The following is a 24,507-nucleotide window of genomic DNA, read 5'->3' on the forward strand; positions in this document are numbered from 1 at the left end:
TTAATATTCATTTTGCCTTGAGGAAAGTGAATTCAGGACATGCTATTACAGTACATTCAAATACTATTAAAAGTGTGCAGTAATGACTATGAGCCAGAAGATGGCGCCATTGTTTCTTTAGAATACATTAATTTTTATACAGCGCCTTTCAACAAGCACAAGGTCGCTTTGAATGAGCACTTTAAAGCATGCAATTCGGAAGTGGAGCGGTTACATTAATCTATATCAACAGCACAGATGTGAAAACGTAGTCAACGTTTTTATGAATAATGTCAACTAGTGGCTGTATATAGATAATGTAAAAGAATGTCGGTCTTTAATTTCACCACCAGCGGAAAAATTCCCGGCCGGATTAACTAACGTTATAACTGTTTAGTTGAGAGATCTCTGGGTTTTTTAACAGGCGACAAATCCAAAATTGTGAATCCGTTCTGACCACTTTAAAGCACAGTAGAGTGTTTTTTGTTTGTCCGTATGCATACATTTGATCACCAATAGGCAATGCGGTCAGAATAGAGCTTTTGTAATTGCTTGATAAAATTATAAAACGCCTAATTTGTATTTATGAAACCATGCTACGCAGTAACCGTTTTATAAAAGCAATTGCATTTTTTAACTGTTTCGAGGGTTTTATTGATGTAATTTAACACACTGAGGTCATCTAGTGGATTTAAACATCACTGCAGTTTCTGCCTTTTATATTTAGAAGAATTTCAGCAAATGCGCGTTCCCGCGGAGGGGGGGCGGCGGGGCGCCTTTAACGGCAGGCGTGCTTTTCTCGCCAAAAACCCACGCTTGCAGTTTTACACTTGACTACATGGATTAAGTTTTTCCCGTATTTGGCTCAAGTGTTAAGAGGCAGTGTTTGTGTAGAGCCTTCTCTCCATCCGATGGGCCATTTAGCAAGTGCAGAAATGTCGGTTCAGGTTGTTGCAGCGGTTCTCGTAGTTATTGTTGTTTTAAGGACGACTTTAAAATATTATAAATGCAAAACACAGCGAAACATTGAAACAGCTGACCTAACTTTCAGTGAATTTCTGGTAAGTGAAATGTATTATGTTTTTTTTCTATACCCCCCTTATTTCTATAACTGATTTCTATATCTAAAATGTATTTTCTAATCAAGCTAAATTGTTATAAAAGCACTATAGAAATACATTTTGTTTATGATGAGTTGTAAGATTTAAATGCTTTAGGCATGTGTTAGCCAATATTAAATTATTTTATCGTTGTGTTATGTTATTATTTAATATACACAGCTCAAAATAGGAACTATAAGAGCAGAATATGTGGACTACATAAAATCCATGTGCATGCAAATCGGCAATTCTAGAACAAGGCACAATATTAAGAGCTATACAGCAGCATACATATCATTTCATTGAATGTTCTAAAATAAAAAAAGAGTATGCAGATTTTCAAGTTTATGACCTTAAGTACATGGTATTTGATGGCTTGGAATGAACTCCGAGGGGCGGATGCTGCTGGATGATTGGCATGAAAGAAATTCAGTTTCTTGCCACTGTGATTCACCTTCACTTTTGAGCACACATGCAGTTTACTAAATAACTAAATAATGCAATAAAGAACATCACATGTGTTTCTTAGAAACGAGTACACAGGGGGATGTACTCTTAAGTACTTTCTGTACTAGTTGTGTAAATAAGCAGATCATTTAGCTAGTTTTCAATACAGTCAAGTCCATGTGAAATGTTCGGTACTGTGTGTGCTTGGAGGTCTGTCAACATTCTTATTAAAGAGCATACCACTGATGTTTTGACCTGCATCAAAATACAGGCACACATTGCTCATGTTGACCTTTGAGTACACACAACCGCATTTGGTTGGCTTTTTCCTTTTATTGGCAATGAATTAAAGGGATAGAATGAAAACTCTGTAATTATGTACCCTCAGGTTCTCCAAAACCTGAAATGTCTCTGTGCTTTGGTGTCCATAATAAGGGCCAGTCTTGCTTGGCTACCAACATTTTTCAAAATATCTTCTTTTGTGTACTGCAGAAGAAGGAAAGTCATACTGTTTTGGAATAGCGTAAGGTTTAGATGAAAGAATGGTTTGGGTAAACTATCCCTTTAAAAGGAATCCCAGACCATGCTGAGTACAATCACGTCAGTAAGTTTTTCATAAACGTGCCAACATAAATGTGGCCTGAGGGCAGTATTGACAAAGCAGGTACGCTTTGTCAATGACAGTTGTTCTGTTAACAAACTAGAAATCGTTTTTTCCCAACTTTGTTCTGTTTTTAGCTCACCTGCTCTCCTGATATCATGCCATCCAGACAGGTGACAGCCCACAAGATCAGTAAGCATATCACCTTCCTCAGGAATGACCAAGTGGCAACTCTGGCGTCTGCCGTTCCACCTAGTAGTCAGCTCAAACCTTTGTGTCTGTTGTTGCCATGGCTCGGCGCCAGACCACAGGCCATCGCCAAGTATTGTGAAATTTACATCCGCAATGACTTCGATATACTTGTCGTGGAAAGTGAGTTGAGCCAGTTCTTATGGCCTCGTTGGGGCCTGGAATAAGGTGCCCATGTGCTTAAATTATTAGAGAGCGAGCGCTTTTCTCAGGGCCCCCTGCTGGTCCATGCCCTTTCCATAGGGGGATACCTGTTCAATCAGGTACTTATTCATTTGGCAAAAGACACCCAGCGTTGCCAAGAGCTGACGAAAAGGATAAGGGGTCACATCTTCGACAGCCTGGTCATGGGTTCGTTAAATCACATGACTGTCGGTACGTAACTTGGAATGTGTTGTATATTCATTTCAAAAAGTTGCATGGTTGCATAATTAAAATGCTATAATGATGAGTAATGAGTGATTTCATAATTTAGCAGTAATTGTGTTTATAACAATATATTTAGAAATTTTGATTGCTATGTTATATAAAGTGCAAAACTCTTCCTTTTCTTAACTTATCAAAATATCACATTGGGCTTTAGTAACATTGCAATAAAAATTGCCAAATGAATAAATGTAAAATTTTGTAAATCCCCTTCAAACTGATCGCTGACCAGCTATGAATTGTTAACCCCTAAGACAACCATGCGATCCAGTGCAACTTCCAGAAACTTGATAATTTGGTTCAGTGTGATTCACTAGCTCTTGAAAACCGTCACACTTCTTATCATTTTTGTGGTTTGTTTGTTCTCCAGGTGTTGGTAAGATCATGTCCCCTTGGCTGGAAAGTGTTGTGAGTAGAACGTGCCGTCTGTATTTCCGTGCCTTTAAACGTCAGACAGTCGACTATTTTAACTTGGGAGTCAGTGTGTTCTGGAACACTCCCGTGAAGAAGCCTGCCCTCTTCTTCTTCTCTGAGAATGATGCGCTGTGTGATTATAAGAGCTTGGAGGAGATGATAGAGTTTTGGAGGAAGCGGGGCATTACTGTGGAGAGCAAGAAATGGGAGAAGTCTATTCATGCTGGTCATCTACGTACCCACCCACAGGAATATCTGTCCACACTGGAGGACTTTGTGCAATCTCTCAACTAGGTGCCTCTGAAGGCCAAAATGTGAAACTGGTTTTCTGATGTTTGAGTGATTATCACTCATTTTAATACGGCAGAGGCCATTTGCACTAAGTGTAAATAGCAATAGATGCTATTTACACAAAGTTAAAATGCTAGATTCTGTTTACACTAAGTGAAAATAGCAGCATTTCTAAGCGATATGCTTACACTAATCGAAAAAGCTGTATATTTATTTGGAGTCGCTGTTAGAAATGGCGTCGTTCTTACACTTTCTCTATTCCAATCACATATTGCTGGGCAAAGTTAGTGCAAATAGTCTCTGCCTTTTATAAAGAATGTGAAGCTGACATCACGCCTATGTTGCATTGTGCAGGCGCCGCCATCTTGGGAGGATCATACTCCACCGCTGTCATTGTTTTGATATGTACCGTTACTTGTTTTGTTTGATATATGGAGAAATTGAAAGTGAAAGAACCATGGGTGACTATGTGCAATGCGATTGCACTTTTTATCACAGTAAGACCGACCTACCATTTATATTTCCTAATCAAATAAGAAAAACAAAACTCTGCATTGAACGCACTAGCAGCCATCCTCACAGGATCTCTCAACATTCAACACGGCGTGACGTAGCTTCACATTCTCTTATAAATATCAGACATATCAGCCTGGTTTTTATCAGTCACTATACCTATTGCTCTTCTTGGTTCAGGCGGTAGTAGGTCAGATTCTTTGTTGCAAAACTGAACAGTGTTTCTTAATCCTTGCAAGTCTTATAAAAATATTTCAAGTTTTGTTTCAACAACATGTCTGTGCTTTTGCTTAATTGCTGCACAAGTATTTAAAGCCACAATCCTTCAAATCCTCCAGATCTCATACTGTCCATTTAAGAGGGTATATCTTTTTGGGGGTAAATATTCAGGATATAATGTTAACAGTAGTTCATCTCAAAATGAATTTGGTAGTGAAGATTATTTTGACTATGCAAATAACATTTTCATTTTAAATCTATGTTTTTAAATAGGCTAAATAAGCCACTTGTCCAAACCTGCCAATGAAAATGATGCCAAAAGTCTAATGATGTTTATAATACACTGTACACAAATCTTCCACCGTATCTGTGCATGCTCTTCTATAAGTTTGTGAAGTATGTAAAATCCATTTCATCGATAATATGCTAAAATATGCCTGTGCTTTTAATGCACATTTAAATACTATACAAAGTGCGCAGTATAGTTATGAGCCTCAAGATGGCGCGATCGTACATGAATAAATGTGACACAGGACTGCAAAACCAGTCTTAAGTAGCACGGGAACATTTTTAATAATCGCCCAAAATACATTGTATTGGTAAAAATTACAGATTTTTCTTTTATTCAAAAAATCATTAGGATATTAAGTAAAAGTCATGTTCCATGAAGATATTTTGTAAATTTCCTACCATAAATGTATAAAAACGTTCTTTTTGTGAGTGGATGGCCTGCAACAGTGCCTACGATGGACAATTTTCAAAGGTTTTTTTGCACCCTCAGAATCCATCTTTGTAAACAGTTGTTGTCACTCCAGATATTGTCCTATCCTGACAAAACCATATATCAATAGAAAGCTTATTCCTTAAGCATTCAGATGATGTAAAAATCTCAATTTCGTAAAATTGACCCTTAAGACTGGTTTTGTCGTCTTGGGTCACATATATGACAGACGATTAGAAACACTCTTCTAACTCATTTTCTTTTAATTTGGCTACAATAATCCATACAATTAAGTATTTAGGTTTTCATTTAGCCTATACGTCAATAGACAGAAATGTAAATTTGGCATTTTATGCATCGCTCCTTACGACATCACATTAAATAGCGCGAGAGCAGACTGCCCAAAAGTGTCCAACACTGCGCAACTCCACATCGCGCACACCTACTGATTTAACACGTCACAGGTGTCAGCATGTTTCAAACTAAATATAACATCTAAACTGCTTCAAAGACAACACGATTCAGTATTTTCTCTGCTGCCTTTACATCCAAACATAACCTCGTGACTATCATAACAAAGTTTAACTGTGTTCCGTTAGACACAGTGTGATGGGTTCTTTACGCTTGTAAGTGATGTTTGGACCTGAGGCATGATTGTCTCTCTGGAGAGCTGATCATGAGTGCAGAAGGCCGGGGCAGAGCTCAGAAATCAGCCTCTTCTCATGAGCACAACCCTTCTCGATACAACAACATGGATGATTTACGCACGCGGATCAATGGCACGCAAAACAGACCGCCGTTTGGAGAGACACAGGGGCGGGTAACAGAAAAGCGGCTTTTATTTATAAAAATCTATTTTTTTTGTTTAAAAAAAGTAATGAGCAGTGCTTTGCTTTCAATGTGTTCCTCAGACAAGCTTGTTCACAAACTTAAACGTTTTCAACATCATGTTTGTTTTTCTTTCAGGACAAAATTGTAAACCTCATTGTTGGTGGACTCACATCTGTGTTTGTCCTTGTAAGTATTGTTGACTGGCTATAGTGGCAACACACACAGTAAATGTCATTGTTATGTCACGTTTGCTTGACAGATATTCTAATAATGCATGCTGTGATCTGCTGATATTTTATTCCTTTTCCAGGTAACTGTCATCAGTTCTTTTGTCTTTCCTGCACCTCCACCCCCATCACTAAACATCTTCTTCATGCTCTGCATTATCATGATCTGTTCCTCTATATTGGTGCTGGTTAGTGCTGTTCACTATTTTTACAATTTCATAATATTTATTATCAAGATCTGCATTTTTGCAAAGTCGTGAAAGTTTAACAGAAACATTTACGGTCTAGGCTATCCCAAATAACAACTAAAAATAAACTGTCAATTAATAATATCATTGATATTTGATGTTTTCATTTCAGATATTTTGGTATGGTCAAGGAGATCTGGATCCCAAGTTCCGTGGTCTTATTTATTATTCCATAGGTTCCATGTTTCTTCTGTGTCTGTGTGCCAATCTGTACTTCCACGATGTTGGCAGATAAATGTAAATACGTGTTCAGATCTGACAGTTTTCAAATGATGCCAAAGATTGTCTCATGCTGATGTATTTTTGGTAATTAGTTTTGATCTTCTTTGCCTAAAAAAATCATATAATTAAATAGTATTTCACAGGAGTAAACTATGTGTCAAAATCATATTCAGCTATACACATAAATGAAAGACTAACGTATTGAACAATATTTACTGAATGACTGCAACACAGTGAATCATTTAATGTACAATAAACTATAATTAAATGTTGACAATGAAATCTACACTCACCTAAAGGATTATTAGGAACACCATACTAATACTGTGTTTGACCAACTTTCGCCTTCAGAACTGCCTTAATTCAACGTGGCATTGATTCAATAAGATGCTGAAAGCATTCTTTAGAAATGTTGGCCCATATTGATAGGATAGCATCTTGCAGTTGATGGAGAATTGTGGGATGCACGAAGCTCCCGTTCCACCACATCCCAAAGATGCTCTATTGGGTTGAGATCTGGTGACTGTGGGGGCCATTTTAGTTCAGTGAACTCATTGTCATGTTCAAGGAACCAATTGATTCGAGCTTTGTGACATGGTGCATTATCCTGCTGGAAGTAGCCATCAGAGGATGTGTACATGGTGGTCATAAAGGGATGGACATGGTTAGAAACAATGCTCAGGTAGGCCGTGGCATTTAAACGATGCCCATCCCCCACACCATTACACCACCACCATAACTGCATTAATGAGAAATTGAACAGGTGTTCCTAATAATCCTTTAGGTGAGTGTATATATATAAGTGACATTTGAACCTTTATGTTGAACCTTTTTCAGTCTCTCGACTGCCATCTTGTGGTTCGCTGAACAAGGACAAATTTATATCTCTTGGAATGATTTAGTCAATGTAATGTAAAGCTTTGTATTATTCAAATATACTACAAAAATAGTTAACAAAATATTACAACACATATTATTCGTGCAATCTAGTCTGTTCTCCATGTTGTGTTATACTGTTCCCTTATCATGATGTTTAAGGCAGTAAGCTTTTCAAGCATTACTTTAATAGTGCCCAGGTAACCGACAGGGAAACAAGATTTCGACGTCACATCCACTGGCTCCGTCAGATGACGTTGCGCGTTGACGTCTTAGAAATGATGGGACAGTCCGGTTATTCCGCTCACCGGGAGATGGAGCGTGTAAAGAAAGCCTTCCTCTGTAACCGAAAAGATTTTCTGCCCAATTTCTGCTCATGGATTTGGTTCATTTTACTCCTCAACGCGTCCACCGTAGTTGCTGATCGTGTCCGACAGTGTAAAGAGGTAAGACACAACTTGACATCATTCCCAGAGTTTGTGCGTAAATTGTGCGACAGTTCTCGTGTTTGTTTGTTTGCGCGTGTGTGCTCCTCTGAGCGACTGTGCTTAGCATACGTGTGTTTTTTCTATATTTTATGACAAGCTAAAGTTACAAAATGACACGTGAGTTCATCGTTTTCGTTTTTGGGGACCTCCACCTTAAACACTCGGAAGGAACATCGGCAGGTGCATCGGTAACCATCGGTTTCCTTAGGAAAAATTAAGGACTTTTTTTGAGTAATTTAAATTTTATTTTTATAGAAGATTATTTATGTTTTTTATTTATTATATGTTTTTTTTAAACAGTGGCATTTCTTTAAACCTCTTTCTAATTCATATAGAAACTGATCTGGGTTTTATCTGAAATATATCGATTGGTGTCAGATTGCCTTTTTGGATACTTACCCAAAACATCCCTTTCAAATTGACATCTACGAAATATTTTGGGTGTTAACAATCTGTCTTTGATGTGTTTTATCTTAAATGTTATTTTAATAAGTTTCCATTTGAGTGTCAAGCGTTATCACAGAGATGTCAGCACTGTGTGCCCACCTCAGGAGCCTGATGATATGATGCTAAAAATATCCTCTCTGAAGCAGCTTTCCTCAAGAGCTGACCACCTCTGGCCTCTTGTGTGCTCCGTTAAATTATGGCAATACAGACATCTACTTTTTGGCAACAACTTTGATTTAAAATCCTTGAGATTTCTGTAATCCTTTTGACACTGAATTCTCTACAGTCTCTTTAATTCTAGAAAAGGATCTATATATGTATATAGAGAGAGAGATATATTTAACTTGTTGGTTTACGCATTAATCAAAATATGCACTAATACACAGTTCCCTTTATTTAAAACATGTCTGTACAATTAATTTCAATTAACGTTCTGATTCATTTGCATTTGCAGTTGTTGTACATTTTTGTTACTCTATTTTTTCTTTCCCAACCATATCAATGCTTGCGCACTGTTTAAGTCGTATAAATCAAGCTGGTGCTGTTCTCAAGTCGACACGCTGGTGTTTTGCATGGTAACTTGTGGGAAGTAGTCTGAAGTCCAAATCTCTGCCCTTCCGTATGTTGACCCGCAGAGCATTCTGGGATTCGTTATCAGTTTCCTCCTGATGGCGGTCTTTCCTTCCCACTCACTCAATAAGTGGCGAAGGGCCACAGCACAGCAGTATTAAAAATGATTTGGCAGTCTTCTAATGCATTTGGCCAGTCCTCATGGTCACAAAGCAACGAATCTGTTAGTGAGTAACAGCTGAATCATTGTTGTGTTGGTATTGATTGTAAATCTGTATCATTCACTTGTTTAGTATCGTAAACTGTGAGTTGTTTGTGTCAAGTGTGCTTGGTTTACTAAACGCCTTTTCTTCGGTCAGAGGTTTTCTTATACATAAGTTGCATGAATGCACATGACCCACATGGCTTTGTCTCCGCTTAGGACATCCACGGTCTGTTAACTGTCTTTCTCATGCATATTGGACAGAACACATTTGCCGCTTCATCGGCACATAAACTCAATTGAGAGTGGGTCCAGTGTTTTATATTGATCTTTATCTGTCTAAGTGGGTAATTCTACACCAAAATAAGTGGACATGACTTCATGATGACGGTCAATAATCTCTCTCGTCGAGACTATCCAATGCTTTGTTGGTTATTGAGGATAGTGTCTTCACTGTGTTGCAATGAAATATGTACTCCATTTTCTGCTGGTGCAGCAGGGAAATAAACACAAACTTTAACATTAGATATAATATATGGAAGTATTAACATCCATGTGATTTGTTGTCTTCTACCCAAACTTCACACATATACACCCACAACACAAGCACACATATGGTTTCTGTTAATTTTCGATTGTGATGTTTTTTTGTAGGGGGACTTTTACTACCAGTACACAGAATGTGACAGCACAGGATCCAGATGGAGGGTGGCCATTCCTCTAAGCCCCAAACAGTGTACAGGATTACCAGATCCTGTCCAGGGCACAGACTGCAGTAGGTTCACATAGTGTGTGTGTGTGTAAAGAAACTGACAGTCTATGTGGGTGTTTGTGTGGCTGTGCATAAATGTCTCTGCCTAATTGTGTCACCAAAAGCATGTTTTTTTAAAACAACTTTTGGTCATCCCTTATCAGCACCGAGGAATTTCCTCTGAGAGAAAATATGTTTATAGCCCCCATGAATAAATTCTTCAAATCTCTTCCCAAAGTCCTATGCCCTTGTATTTGGAGTGTGCTCATACGCGATGATTTGTATATGAACCAAAAACTGCAATTTTAGATGACATTAAATCCAACATATCACCCATATTTTGATAAATCTTATAATTGAATTGAATTGAATGGAAAGCCTTTATTATCATTGTATACTGTCTCTCTGTATACAACAAAATCAAGAGCGCTACTTCTGACTGGTGTTAAAAAACACAACAAGAGACAAAAAGGATTACTATTTAATTAAAACTAAAATGGATAGCAGAACAAAGTTTCCAAAACAAAGAAATACGGCAGTTATTACAAACTTCTGGCTCCGCAAAACCAGAAATTATCGTCAAAAATAAAGATTGCAATGGAATGGAAGTGACCACGTGATATTCCACAAAAATTCGGTAATCTTCGTCTAAGAAAGAATCAACCTATTAACTTTTTACGATCCAGTATCAATAATAAATATCTATTACAAACTGTTTGACACATCTAACATTTCATCAATTCAAATGCTTCAGTGTGACCTCTGTCTCTCCTTACGCCCCTCCCTCTCATCAGCGTTCTCATGTGGGGCCGGGGAGTTTCTAGAAATGTCTGCTCAGGAGTGCACACAGTGTGCTGCCGGCACTTACTCTCTGGGCAGTGGCCTACGCTTCGATGAGTGGGACGACATCCCTCCTGGATTCAGCACATTGGCCACAAACCCTGATAACTCACACAGTGGACAAAATTCATCCACCTGCAGCAGGTGAGTGACATCATATTGTATTTTTACAATAGGAAACTAATAAGTAAAACTGTCCATACAAAGAAATGTTTACCAGGACCACGCACACATTCAGCGACATCAAAGAATAAGTATTAAACTGATAATAATAAACTTAACTTTAAATACTACAGTGCATTTAAAGAACCCTTTTAAGAAACTTTATTTGAGACTATGATTCTTTCTATCCAGTGATCCTTTTTTAATCAAAAGTTACAAGGATGTGTGCGGTTTGTTGTGTTTGCAGCGCAAAGTGGCTTTCACAGGGTTCGTATCTAGAGTCCCACAGGGATGAGTGTGTCGTGTCTCTGATCTACACTGTGCATTTAAAGAAACCCGGATCTGTGACATTCGACTACCAGTATGTGGACAACAGCATCTTCTTTGAGTTCTTTGTGAGTTTGCAATGAGCAGATCATTCAGTGAGGGATGTTTAAAATACATTTAAAGTCCCAGTGAAATAAAAAATTACAATGCCTATTTTTTTTTTATGAAATATTGCAGCGTCTATTGTAAATACTTTATCAATGTGGGTCATTCTCTTTTTAACATTTTAATGCCCTCATAATCTTTAGTTCAAATCTGAAAATGCACTTCGTTCCCGTAATGACTATCCATCAATTCCCAGTGAAATTAAAAATGTGAATTCTTTTTTTCTTAGGAGTAAATAGCTTATCAATGTGGGTCATTTTCTTTTTATATTAATGCATGTGTCAGACGCTTTTATCCAAAGCGACTTACATTGCATTATACTATATATTTTTTAAATATTAGTTTTTAAAATTCATGTACTCTCGTAATCTTCAGTTAAAATCTAAAAATGCACTTCCGACCTGATGACTATCCATCTCAAATGACATAAATTAGACGGCTTAGGCGGAGCATCCATTAACTCCTCCCCTTCATGTTCCGTATGCTACCAGTTTCATTTAAAAATGCAACAGCTATCTTTACACCTCCAATCAATTCGTAGGGAACGGCTGTTTTTAACATCCAATCAAATTGCAGAGAAAGACGAAAGCCACGGCCACTATGTTTCTCAGTAGAAATTCTATTTCATGCAGAAATGCGTCAAAATACAGAAGTAAAAAAGCTTGTAACTTCCGGTTCAAGGGGACTTACAAGTAGAAATGCTACTTTTAATTAAAACCATTAAAATAATTTTTTATTTTGTTTGGTGCTTTAAATATATTTGGAACAGGTTCAGAATGACCAGTGTCAAGAGATGGACCAGGATTCAAATAAAAAATGGATCAAATTGACCAGTCACGGAGAGTGGGGAACACATACTGTAAGTAACACGCACGTTCAAAAATTTTCACATTCTCATGCTTAATATACTGTAAATATTTATTAATTTCTGTTTGTGGCACCTAAACATCACATCTAAAGTGTAGAAATGAAGATGATTGTCTTCTGTTCAGTTCAGTTTGAATTCCGGCAATAATATCCTTTACTGGAGGACCATAAGAATCACACTCGGGGCTAAAGCAGTCAAACCTGTGCTTCTGAAAGACATAAGACTTGAAGGTGACAAGGTTTTACCAGTTCCTTCTTTGAAATTCACTTCTTGTCACTGAGAGCCTACACAGACTGTTCTCTCAATTGCTCCTCAGGCGTTGCGTACACATCCGAGTGTTTCCCGTGTAAGCCTGGGACTTTTAGTCGCACCCCAGGCTCCTCCTCCTGTGAGCCCTGTCCCCGGGACACCTTCTCTGGCCGAGGGGCCAGCTCCTGTACTCCATGCAATACAAAAACACACTACGCCTGTGAGTAAATATTTGTGTAATGTGACGTGTTTAAAATCATTTTCCATTTGATCAATTTGTAAATAATGGTGATGTTTTTCATATAATATTTCTCGTGCGATGTGTCTCTTAACAGCTGAAGGTTCTTCGATGTGCAGAAGCAGACCTCCATGCTCAGAAAAAGACTACATCCAGACCTACAGCACCTGCGACAAGGAGAGCAAGGTTCGTTTTATTTATATTGAAAATGTGAAAAATGACAGAATCAAGTTATGATATGCAGGGGATAGAGAAACTGTCCACCTCCATTGGGCTCTTTCAACCAGGTTCTTTTCAAGAATAAATTAATCTGTACACAAAACCGAAAATATCAGAAATATTGTCTGAAAACACTTTAAATGTAGGATAATATTTAAACCTAGTTGAAACTACATGTATGCCAGATCCACATTCTATTACTCGCAGAATATAAGTTTACAATAGTATTATAAGTCTATAATATTAGTCTTCTTGTGGACAAAAAATTCAAAAGATATTGTTGTATTTGTTTTAAAAGATTCAGCAAGTTAGGTAGATAATGTAAATCTACCACTTACTTTTGCTACATAATGATCCGAACAAATAAAAAAAGACTTTCTCTCTCTCTCTCTCTCTCTCTCTCTCTCTCTCTCTCTCTCTCTCTCTCTCTCTCTCTCTCTCTCTCTCTCTCTCTCTCTCTCTCTCTCTCTCTCTCTCTCTCTCTCTCAGACTCAGGTCATATATAAATGGATAGAGCCTCAGGTTTGTTTGAAAGATGCTCCGGGTGCAGCAACACTGCCACCTTCTGGTCAACTGGAGCCATGTCCTCCTTGTAATCCTGGTTTCTATAACAACAACACAGCCACCTGTTCTCCCTGTCCACCTGGAACCTATTCTGATGGGGTTAAAGGTCGCTTCTAAAATTTCATTTTTTGACTTGATTCTCATATGCATGGATATGATTTTAAACAATACTTGGGTTGTGTGGCATCCGCAGCTTGCCAACCTTGCCCGGCTGGCACAGAGCCTGTCCTAGGCTATGAATATAAGTGGTGGAACGTGCTGCCTGCCAACATGAAGACATCCTGCTTCAACGTGGCCAACAGCAAATGTGATGGCTTGAATGGTGAGAGACTCCATGAGGATAGCATGGTGTTAGAGAATGCGGTTGTAATGCCTGTTTCTGTTAGTAGATGCCGCTGTTGTGCTTCTGTTCTGCTCTGTGAAAGACGGAGATGATTTTATCACTTCATTTGGAAGAAGGGCTTTAAGGGCAGGGGTTTGTGGTCTTAGATTCCACTGACCTCCAAGAATGATGTGTGTAAGGGACCCCAGTTTTAAATTTTAATAAGCATTTATCTGATAGCTTATAGTTTTTATGAAACTTGATAGTTTCGATTGAGTAAGATTATTTTTTATACAGAATAGGAATAACTGGAAGGTGAGTAAGGGTGAACTATGCCTTTAATCTGTTGTTTAGTTACAGTATAGTAGTCTTTTTAGTTTAATAGAATATAGTTTATACAATAAAATAAGTGGTAATCATTTTCAATTTAAATCACGTTACAATTCAATATAATGTATGTTTTAATATTTATTTGGACCTATTTATTTATTTTTTCCTTTTATATTTATTTCTTAGTCTCAGTCAATTTTAAAACCTCTTCTTTAGGAAAACAATACACAATGCTTATCTTGTCTATTTTTGAAAATGTATGGTGTTCAGTTTATGATTCTTTGTATCTGTCCTCTGTTATTTTCTCTTTTGCCTTAAGATTTGTCCACAAAAGCTTAATTTCAGTTCCTTGCGTGTTGTGTGCGTCTGTTAGGTTGGGAGGTAGCAGGAGATCACATTCATTCTGGAACAGGACGTTTAGATAACGATTATCTCATCTTAACCCTCAGAGTGCCTGGATTCAAGTGAGTATGAGCACTTGCCCACCTTCTCATAAGCACGCTGATATTCAAGTGCCGCCCACAGAACATTGTGTTCATTGACTGTTTTAATACAGCTTTGTGCCATCGACGGATTCCTATCCTTGTTTGTAAAGCATTACGTTTTTTAGTGCTGATAGTCATGGTCAATGATGGGCAAGCAATGCCAGGGATGCATAATACATTTGGGACACGTTTGTCCAATGCTATCCCTTAGAGATGCTTTTTAAAGGAACAGTTTACCGAAAAATAAATATTCTGTCATTTATTCACCCTCCTGTTATTTAAAACCTGTATATAATTGTTTCTTCTGTGAAACACATAAGAATATATTTTGAGAAATTGTATGGAATACAATGGGGTCCAGTGTTGTTTGGTTACCATCGTTCTTCAGAATATCTTCATACAGGTTTAAAATGACATGGGGGTGAGTAAATATTGAAAGAATTTAGATTTTGGGGTGAACTATGCCTTTAATAAAGATTTGTATGCTAATGTTGTCGAGTATTTGTTTATTAAAAGCAATAAATAATATGAGTACATGCTTTACAATAAAATGAAGTCTAAATTTAAGTCACCACAGTACCTTTAAAGGAACAGTTCACCCAAAAATGAAATTTCCAAATCTGTATAAAATTCTTTGTTCTGATGAACTATTTGGAAGAGTGCTTGTCCTTGGCCACTATTGACTAACATATATTTTATAAATAAATTTTACTAAATATATGTCTTTGTTCTGTTAGATATTTTAAAGAATATAGGAAATCAAACAGCTCTGAGGCACGTTTGACTACCATTGTAATTTTTTCTACTATAGTGGTAAATGGTGGCTAAGAAGGGTTTGGTTACTAACATTCTTCCAAATATCTTTCTCTGTGTTCATCAAAACAATGAAATTTACTCGATGAACTCGATGGAGAGTAAATTATGACAGATTTTTGTTTTTTTGCACAGCACCTTTAAGTGTAAGAAACATGTGCTCCGTTGAAAAGTCTATAATACATTTGTATGGTTTGTTGCATCAGATCGCCCATGTCAGCACAAGGGACGTCTGGCAGTGAGTACGGCCGCATCAGTTTTGAGTTTGAAAGCAATTGCTCGGCAGACTGTGAGTTTTACTTCATGATGGTGAGTTGACTGGCATCTGTGCGAGCGTGTTTACGCAGCGTATGTGTGTCACACAATGTTCTGTATGTTGGTGGTTGCTATTACAGATTTATGTACGTGTTGTCCAACAACCGTGCTGTGATTGACAGAAAGCGGGCAGTTATTTGTGCCTCGGCGTGGGCAGATATTCCAGTCTTAACGTGAAGTGCTGTTGGTTTTGTTGACGTTGCAGGATGTGAACAGACGGAGCACAAATGTGGTTGAATCGTGGGAAGGGAGTGCAACGAAACAGAGCTACTTGCACATCATGACTGAAAACTCAAGCATCGCCTTCACCTGGGCTTTTCAGCGGACGAGCCAAGCTAATGATGTCAGTATACAAACAACACACACACACACGGATGGATGGAAAGTATGCTTAAAATGCTTTGAAATGCAGGATTTTATCTGGAGAATAAAATGCATTATAAATAAACTGCATAAAAGCCACTCCAAGCCAGATCAGCTGTTGTTTTTCTTGAACCGGCCAACATACAAGCTGTTGTACAACACACACATTTTCAAAAATCATGTTCTTTTTATTGCGAGTTCCAAGTAATATCAAACTTTTATGGGGTCGTTTCGAAAATAAAAAAGCTGTTTTTGAAAATAAACTTTTCAAATATTTCTAAAACAATATTTAGTATTTTAGTGGCAACCACATAGCAAAATTTAAAAGAATCACTTGGCACACCTTAGCAACAGCATAGCAACACAATTAGATCCTGTAAGAAAGATTTTCATTGGATAATACTTTTCTTAAGGACTTCATTATTTCTCTATCTTTGTCCATTAGGTACGTCAGTATGCGAATGACATGGTGAAGATTTACTCAATATCGGTCACTAATGCCATAGACGGGGTGGCATCGGGGTGCAGGGCATGTGCCCTGAGGTCACAGCAGCCCGGTTCTTCCTGTGTGCCGTGCCCAGCTGGGCATTACATCGATAAAGAGACAAACCAGTGTCTAGAGTGCCCTCCAAACACCGTCCTGTCTGGGCATCACATCTATGGCAAAGACGCTTGCCAACCATGTGGGCCAGGCAGCAAAACCAACAAGGTATTGACCTTATATACGATACAGTTGTGTAATAAGGATGGAGGTTATAACCAGTCTTATTTGAATGACAGGAGCACAGCGTGTGTTTTAGCGACTGTTTGTTCACACACACGGAGCGGAATCGGACTCTTCAGTTTGACTTCAACGCTCTGGTTTCCGCGGGGTCCATTATGAACGGACCGAGCTTCACTGCTAAAGGCACAAAGTATTATCACCTCTTTAACGTCAGTCTGTGTGGAGGGGAGGTACTACACACACACCTGAAATGAATAGGATGTACATTGCTGATTAAAAATAATTATATTCGTTCTGCATTTTTAAGGGTCGCAAGTCAGCGGTTTGCAGAGATAACGTTACAGACCTTCCCAACGACGATGCTGAAGGTGCTCAGCTGGGCAGTTCAGTGCAGGCCTTCATCTGTCAATCAACAATTATACCTTCTGACGGGCGGGGCTTAAGAACAGCCCTTTCTTCTCAGTCCATGAGCCTTGCGGACACATTTCAGGGTAAGAGAGAGATCACTTTATATCTGAAGGAAAGTTGGAAATTTGTTTTGACTGTGATATAGAAAAGTACGTTCATGCTTTTATTCATTCGAATGAATTATTGGAAACGCTGCTAAAGTTTTAACTTGAGATGAATTCACAGACTCTCATTTGTGAGTATGTAATTGCTTTCTTAATGGCTTATTTAATTGGAAATCAAATCCAGAAGGGACTTTTAAGGAAAAGAAGCGAATTAGCGGAATTTAAAGGGAGTCAAAGCTCAATACAGCAAATATAAAATATCACCCATGAGAAAGACACTATTACTGATGTTAATGAAGACCGCAGGGCACTGTTTTCATTACGTCTGTAATATTTAAATGCACAATTGTTTTAAAGAGGTAAATATACTGACATACTTTTTCTGTTTACGCTAATGCTAAAAAATCATTTTTGTTTTATTGCTGTCAAAAACATCTCTTTTATACTCTTCATTTCTATTGCAGCTTTAATACTTTTTTTACTTATGAATGTAATAGTGTCTATGCTTATTGTTGGCTCTCGAGGCAAAATGTTTAATGCCCTCATTTGTAAGTCGCTTTGAATAAACGTGTCTGCTAAAGGAATCAATGTAGATATAAACTGGGAGGTGAATTTCAGACAAATCTGAAATGGTTAACATTAACTGCTGAAATGCATCTGAACTGATGCATATTTTCAAAGAGGCTGTTATTTTCATTTGATTTTCATTCTTACAATAATGCAACATCAAGGAAGCATAACCATATTATAATAACCAGTGTTTTTGTTTGATGACATATGTGATTTTTTTATTTGAAATCACAGAAAGCCCACCCGCTCAATAAAGCTCTCTGTGCGGTCATACGCGCGTCCTCTAACACAAGCTCTCTTTGCATGTTTGTGCCACAGGAGCCACAGTGGAGAAATCACTCAACGGAATAACCGTCAGACCGGAACTTTTCCCATCTCCGTCCAGGAAAATCTCAGATGTGCACTTTTTCTACAGGTACTGGCAGAAAGATTGTCATCAAACCCAAAGTGCCTCTCGTGTCCTCTATCACGGACGGCTGTCTAGGGATTAAGTTTTACGGCTTTCATAATAGGATGTGCTGTTTGTCCTCGCTTATGTGTTTAATGGCGTCTTTTATTTGTGTAGTTCTACACAGGTCACAACCTCTTGTCCGAGAGGCAGAAATGCAGTGGTGTCACTGCGCTGTAATCTGGAGAAAACGGCAAGGGGAGACATATCCGTGCCGAGGTACACGAACACATACTGTATGCAAATACACTGTCGTTTAATGCGTTTAATATTTTGTTTCATTTCAATTTCATTTCTCATTTATGAAAAATTGTCCCCGTCAGAACAAATGACTGAAGACATACACAAAAAAAATTACGTAGACCATTTTAAAGCAACAACATAAACAAACGTGACTGCATGCACGCTTATGTGAGCCGAACTTAACTTCCGGTACACATCCGCAAAGAATAGAGTCCCTGTGCATTATTTACAAAGAAGTAAATTACATAAGCTAGCAAGTTAAAAGTATGTCTAGCCAGTTTTATTTTGGGTTACCAGAAGAACCGGTGGCAAAATGCAACAAAGTTAGACAACCCATTAAAAAATTATAAATGAATATACAATAAAATTCAACAATTGTTTATTTAATACAATTATAATACAATAAAATATGAATTTAAATAAATAAAATATTTATAGTTATATTATTAGCCTCTAGCCAGACCGAAAAACAAAACTTCGGCCCAGGCTTGTGCATCTGATGAAACTGTCTATATATATATTATATAAACACAATTATTCTAAAGGAATTTATGTTTATGTTTATTTAATGTTTCAACTCTCTTATTTAAGAAAATGCATGCAAACACGGCAGAACTTAAAACACTCCCTAAAAAAAAAAAGTATTGTTTTTCTTTTTCGCTAATTAAATTAGCTTTATATAAGCGAATGAAGATGGTCTAATCTTCCTCTTAATTCTGTATTCGTGCACACTTCTGTGATAACGTGTAGATCTAACGTGCCCTTTCTCTGTCAGTGAATGTCCAGCGGGGACGTGTGACGGCTGCACATTCTACTTCCTGTGGGAGAGCTCCAGTGCATGTCCACGCTGCACCGGTGCAGATTATCACTTAATAGAAGGAGCCTGCAAGGCAGGAGTTCAGGTACTTCACATTATTAGTGCTATTGACGTTCTCCTGAAGTCTTATTAAAACGTGTTTCATAAAAACATGTCTGGTGTGTGTGTGTGTGTGTGATGTGTTTTCGTTCTTAGGACACTTTATATGTGTGGACTGAACCTCGCCTGTGTACTGGAGGACTGACTTTACCCCCGAAGAAAACATCTCCATGTGAATCAATAGACTTTTGGCTGAAGGTTGGAGTTGGAATTGGAGCTTTATGTGCCGTTCTGCTAGTCTCCCTGACCTGCTACATCTGGAAGAAGAACAAGAAGTATGAGATATTTGTTGATCTCAGACGTTATTAGGAAATGCATAATCATCGCTCTTGTAAATGTTAGTAACAAGCGTCATGTTTCTGGGTTCTGATAGGCTGGAGTATAAATATTCGAAGCTGGTGATGTCAGCCAATAAGGAGTGCGAGTTACCAGCGGCAGACAGCTGTGCCATCATGGAAGGAGAGGGAGAGGAGAATGAGGAAGAGGAGCTGGTTTTTGCAAACAGATTATCTCTTCTGGACAAACTGAAGGCTATTACTACCAAGGTGAGTCAAAGCACAGCATCGTTTTAAATGTTGTTTAAAACTTTCAGCTTTTTTCTATAAATATGTCTTTTTTCCCGCCTACTGAACCTCACAAAGTTGTATCATGGGAAATTATATTATGCACTGCTATTCAAAAGCTTAGTTTCTTATGAGATAAAAAAACCCATTTGATCTGATGGTGTTTGCTTAAATGTTTGAAATTCATTTAGTAAAAGTAATCAATAATAATAATAATGACAAATTTTATTTTATTTTCTATTTAAAAATGTTTTGAAAAATTGGTAAAATGGCCTGAATAATACATAAAAGTAGTCAATAATATCCCAGAATGGAAGTCCTTCAATACTTTTTGAAAAGCATCTCAAGGATGGTGAGACCCAAGATGGTGGCCCATAAGATGCCTGGAGAACTTTCTAGTCAAATTCTAGTCATATTGGGGCCTACTGTGGTTTGAAGATTCTAAAATATTACATCTGTACAGATTTAAAGAGTTTTGAATAACATTATTCATATAGTTACCTTTGATATTTCATTGTTATGATGAGTATTTTCCCACATTTAGAATAACAATAAAGAATTTTGTACAGTTGTGTACATGTTCAACCACGAAAAAAACTAAGAGACCAAATTTACATTTAATCAGCATTTCTAGATGTATTGTGGCCAGCACCGTCCAGTGTCTGTTGAATTTCAACAAAATCAAACCTAAGGAGTGACAAAGTCATCCAACAGCAACGTGATAGTTTTCGTTTCGCGTCATGCTGTCATTCTCTGATAAAATTCAATGTAATCGCATAATTATTTTCAAAATGTTTCTTAAATACATGTACAACTGTTGTGTTGCTTAAAAGTGAATCTGAAGTTGTCTTTGCAGTATTTGAGGTCTGAAAAAAAACAGCGCCTCATTTCTATTATTTTGACCTGTCTCTCCTGTTTTCTATGGAAATTTTGGAGAAATATTGTAAAAAAATGTATAGAATGTAACAAAAATGATCAATTTACCTAAACACATACCTATAAATGGTAAATTCAGAATTATCTGAAAATAATCTTGAAACCGTGGCTATACGTTTAGAGAAGTTCCCTTTGAAATTGAGTACCTATGCCTCATAAAATCACCTTGCAAGTGTTTGTTATTTATGTGCCCTCTACTGGTCATTCTGGAAGTGCTGAAGTCCTGAACAATTACTCCCTTCCACCGTCTGCGTGTGTCTATATTAGTGAAATCACCTCCATTCGACCCCTTCCGTCTCTCTCACCCTCGCTCAGAGTGACTTCAGTCAGAAGCTCGCTGTGAGAATCTGTGTATGTGTGTTTATATCTTTTTGTTTTACTTGGGGCCATTGAAGGAGCTGCTGAGAGGCTTCCACAAACATCTGTAAAATTAAAGACTGTTGAGTCGTATAGGCAGGTGCGGCGTGTCACGCTGTGTTCGCAGCCAATTAGAAGAGATTGAAAGTAGTTTTCTTCAAGCAGAACTTCCACTGTCACTTAAAATTTCACTCCAAAGAGATGCCATACGACCTCCCGTGGGAACGCGCTCGGATCTCCCGCAGTATGCAGTGTCAGTTCGGTTGCGTGTTATCAGGGATGTCTCTGTGGAAGTGCATTCTGGGATTGCCTCGTCTGCAAAATGTGTAAAGCGATGCTGTCTTAACGGGATGATTCACCCAGAAATTCTGTCATTGTTTATTCGCCCTCTTGTTGTTCAAAATCTGTATACGACTCTTCAGTGGAACACAAAAGAAGATATTTTGAGAAATGTGTCAGTTTTGTGTCCATTCAATGGAGGTCAATGTGGGATAATGTTTTTTGGAGGACAACGTTCGTCAAAAACCCTTCTTTTGTGTTCATGAGGGTGAGTAAATAATAAATGAAAGATAATAATAATAAATATAATAAAGAACCTTCATCTTGTGTGAACTATCCATTCACAGGAATGAAGATGAGAAATATTTGTATATTAAAATGCTCTTAATATCTGTCCTGATGCTTTCTGTCATATCTTAAGACAAAAATCGCCCGGGTTCAGATAGCTCAGTTTATTTGTGAATCGCGCAAATTCTTTAGCATCTCTGCCGTACCGAGGCTCCTAAAGCAGGTCATCCGTCTTTCTGTTTAACAGACCCGGTTTACCGCAACACTCTGAGTTGCACGCTGGTTGCCTTGGCAACGCACGGTGTCCACGGACAGTCCTTGGCCTTCGGGGGGGCAGGCTTTTCAAAGAGAGCTGACCTCGACGAGGAGCGATTCTGCGCTCTGTTTGTGTACATTTGTCGCGCTGGCGCTCAATGATTTGTTCCCGTTTCAGCTGCGTTTTCAAATCCGTGTTCTTGTTTCTAGGGCAACAAGAAGAGCGGAGAAGCTGTCCAACTCTGCCATACAGAGAAGTCTGTGTGGGGATAGAAGAAGAGGAAACGGGACGTAATCACATACAGCGGCCTTAAAGACATGCCCGTGAAGTTCTGGCGTGAAACCCGCCCTCAGGAACTGGAGAAACACTCTTGTGTGTCACCATGTATTTTTCTGTACGTAACCACGTGTGTCTCTTCACAGTTGGTTTATTTTGTCGTTTCTTGTATTTTTGTTGTAAATGCATGAACATTCCCTCCCTCCGTGTTCCTCAGTAAGCTTTTTGGAGCGACAACCACAACTTTACAGGATTCCTCCCTGTCAGAGCAAATATAGCCGAGGGTCACGGGAAACGCACAAATACAACCAGACATTAAGCTTTACTGACAGACGCTTCCAATCCCGGGTAAACAACGCAGCAGAAATAAACATGTTTTATTTGTTTGGCTCAGGTAGCCGTTGTCATTGCGGGACGGTGACATTTCAAATGGAGTACGACATTTGAAATGAATGAATAAAGAGATTACGGAGAGGCAGAAGGCATTCCACGGGAGCTATTTTTGTGATTTGTGACACACCTCTGTGTCATTGTGACTAGGGAACAATATAAAAACAAACACACGGGAGATTAGAGGGAAGGAAATTCATACAGAACAGCAGCTGCACTTGAAAGTAATGAAATATTTGCTGGATTTGTCACCTAATTAAGAAACTTAATGAAGTGATTGGATCGGGGGGAGACGGGGGGTTGATTCATCAAATTTTAAGACCACGTGCGGTCTTGTGAGCAAAGACGGGCACATTAATTCTCGTTTGAGGTCAAACCCATCATTCATTTTTTAGATGTTGCCAAAATTATCATTTATTTTGTGATTTCTTGTGTGTGTGTTTGTAACTGAAACATGTTCAGATGTGTGTCCCGAAACTTTTTGATTTTGATACAACATATAATAAAGGATTGTTTGCACTCTCGTATGTATAAAACGTCTTGTTGATATCTCATTTCGCCAAATCTTGAATTTCTAATCATGTTGTGAACGCCATACCGACGATGATTTAGTTTTTGCATCGTTCCTCAAATTTCATATCACCGCTCGTAGTGAGATCAATCAACGAGAAGTTGCTGTTACCATGGAAACGGGAATCTCGGAAAATAGATCTTTGTGGTGTCTGCCCACTTCCAGGAAGCTTCGCGAATATCGTAATCGAATCAGTCACCCCGCACTCTCAATCAAGTTTGTAGTCCCACGTTCTCCATCTTAAGTAAAGTTTTTGCATGCGTTTAAATATTGTTAAATCGGTTTGTACCAATAATCGTATGTTTAGGTATCCTGGTGGCTGGTTTGATGATCATCCGCTGTGCCTTATGGAACGTTTACTGTAGGTAATATCTGCATAACGAGTTCAATGCAGTCAGTTTTTTAAGAAAGTTTGTAAATTCGTCTTTATTTCTGTTCCTTGCTTTCTCAAACCTTGCAGTCATTTTTTTATGGAGCCCACAAGGTATGACTGTTCATAATGACTGCGTCTGACAAGATACATCACACAAGCACCGGTAAAGTAGTCACTATGACTCATGTTGTTTATTCGGAGTCTTCCGAAGACAGTTTATGGCTTTAGAGGATTTGGAAGAATGCACAAAACCCTGGACTACTTTTGTGGTGTTTTATTTGTGTATTTTATTTGCAGCTTGACATAAACTCTCTATAGACCACGTGAACAAAGCTGGTTCAACACTGGTCCAGTGTTTTAAAACTGCACAAACGTTTGAACATAATACAATCAACAAAACAAATATTATGTGGTCCAAAGTTAAAGTTGTCATATGACACTGCTTAAACAAAGATTATCGTATGTTTTAGATGTTATGTGATGTGTAAAAAAGATTTAAGGTTAAAAAACGCTGTATTTTTCACATACTGTGCATGTTTGTATCTCCTCTTTGCTCTGCCTCGCAGAAATGCGCAGATTTTTTACAAAGCTCATCGCTCTGAAAAGCAAGGAGTGCTATGATTGGCCAGTTAACCAGTGCGTAGTGATTTGTCGAATACTGCAAGCATGTGACGGAAATGTAACGCATCTTACAATATTTGGAACATCAGGTTCCAAAACAATTGTACTGACAGGCACGCCCACCTTACTTACTTATACATTTGGGTGGTCATAGTCAAATCA

General features: G+C 38.1%; 1 protein-coding gene and 1 pseudogene across 1 annotated transcript; both read left to right on the forward strand.

Annotated features, from left to right (window-relative positions):
• Nucleotides 1-226: 226 nt before the first annotated feature.
• On the forward strand, nt 227-5,635 carry LOC130435680 (uncharacterized; annotated as a pseudogene).
• Nucleotides 5,636-7,622: 1,987 nt separating this feature from the next.
• elapor2a (endosome-lysosome associated apoptosis and autophagy regulator family member 2a) lies at nt 7,623-23,304 on the forward strand. Its single transcript, XM_056766457.1, has 22 exons — nt 7,623-7,810; nt 9,726-9,846; nt 10,617-10,806; nt 11,072-11,219; nt 12,026-12,115; nt 12,249-12,354; nt 12,441-12,593; nt 12,709-12,797; nt 13,320-13,500; nt 13,588-13,716; nt 14,420-14,510; nt 15,551-15,653; nt 15,865-16,002; nt 16,468-16,731; nt 16,803-16,976; nt 17,054-17,237; nt 18,147-18,243; nt 18,394-18,495; nt 19,295-19,421; nt 19,532-19,710; nt 19,809-19,980; nt 22,324-23,304. The coding sequence occupies exons 1-22, from the start codon at nt 7,643-7,645 to the stop codon at nt 22,384-22,386; spliced, it is 3,069 nt and encodes a 1,022-aa protein (XP_056622435.1). The 5' UTR covers nt 7,623-7,642; the 3' UTR covers nt 22,387-23,304.
• The last annotated feature ends 1,203 nt before the right edge of the window (nt 23,305-24,507 follow it).

Source organism: Triplophysa dalaica, chromosome 14 (genome assembly GCF_015846415.1).
Source record: "Triplophysa dalaica isolate WHDGS20190420 chromosome 14, ASM1584641v1, whole genome shotgun sequence".
Classification (NCBI taxonomy): Eukaryota; Metazoa; Chordata; class Actinopteri; order Cypriniformes; family Nemacheilidae; genus Triplophysa; species Triplophysa dalaica.

Excerpts from the sequence above, each read along its gene's own strand:
- elapor2a (XM_056766457.1), top strand. The coding sequence starts at position 7,643 with ATGATGGGACAGTCCGGTTATTCCGCTCACCGGGAGATGGAGCGTGTA. Across the intron at positions 7,811-9,725 it reads GTGTCCGACAGTGTAAAGAG|GGGGACTTTTACTACCAGTA; the intron begins GTAAGACACAAC and ends GTTTTTTTGTAG. Across the intron at positions 12,116-12,248 it reads GAGAGTGGGGAACACATACT|TTCAGTTTGAATTCCGGCAA; the intron begins GTAAGTAACACG and ends TCTTCTGTTCAG.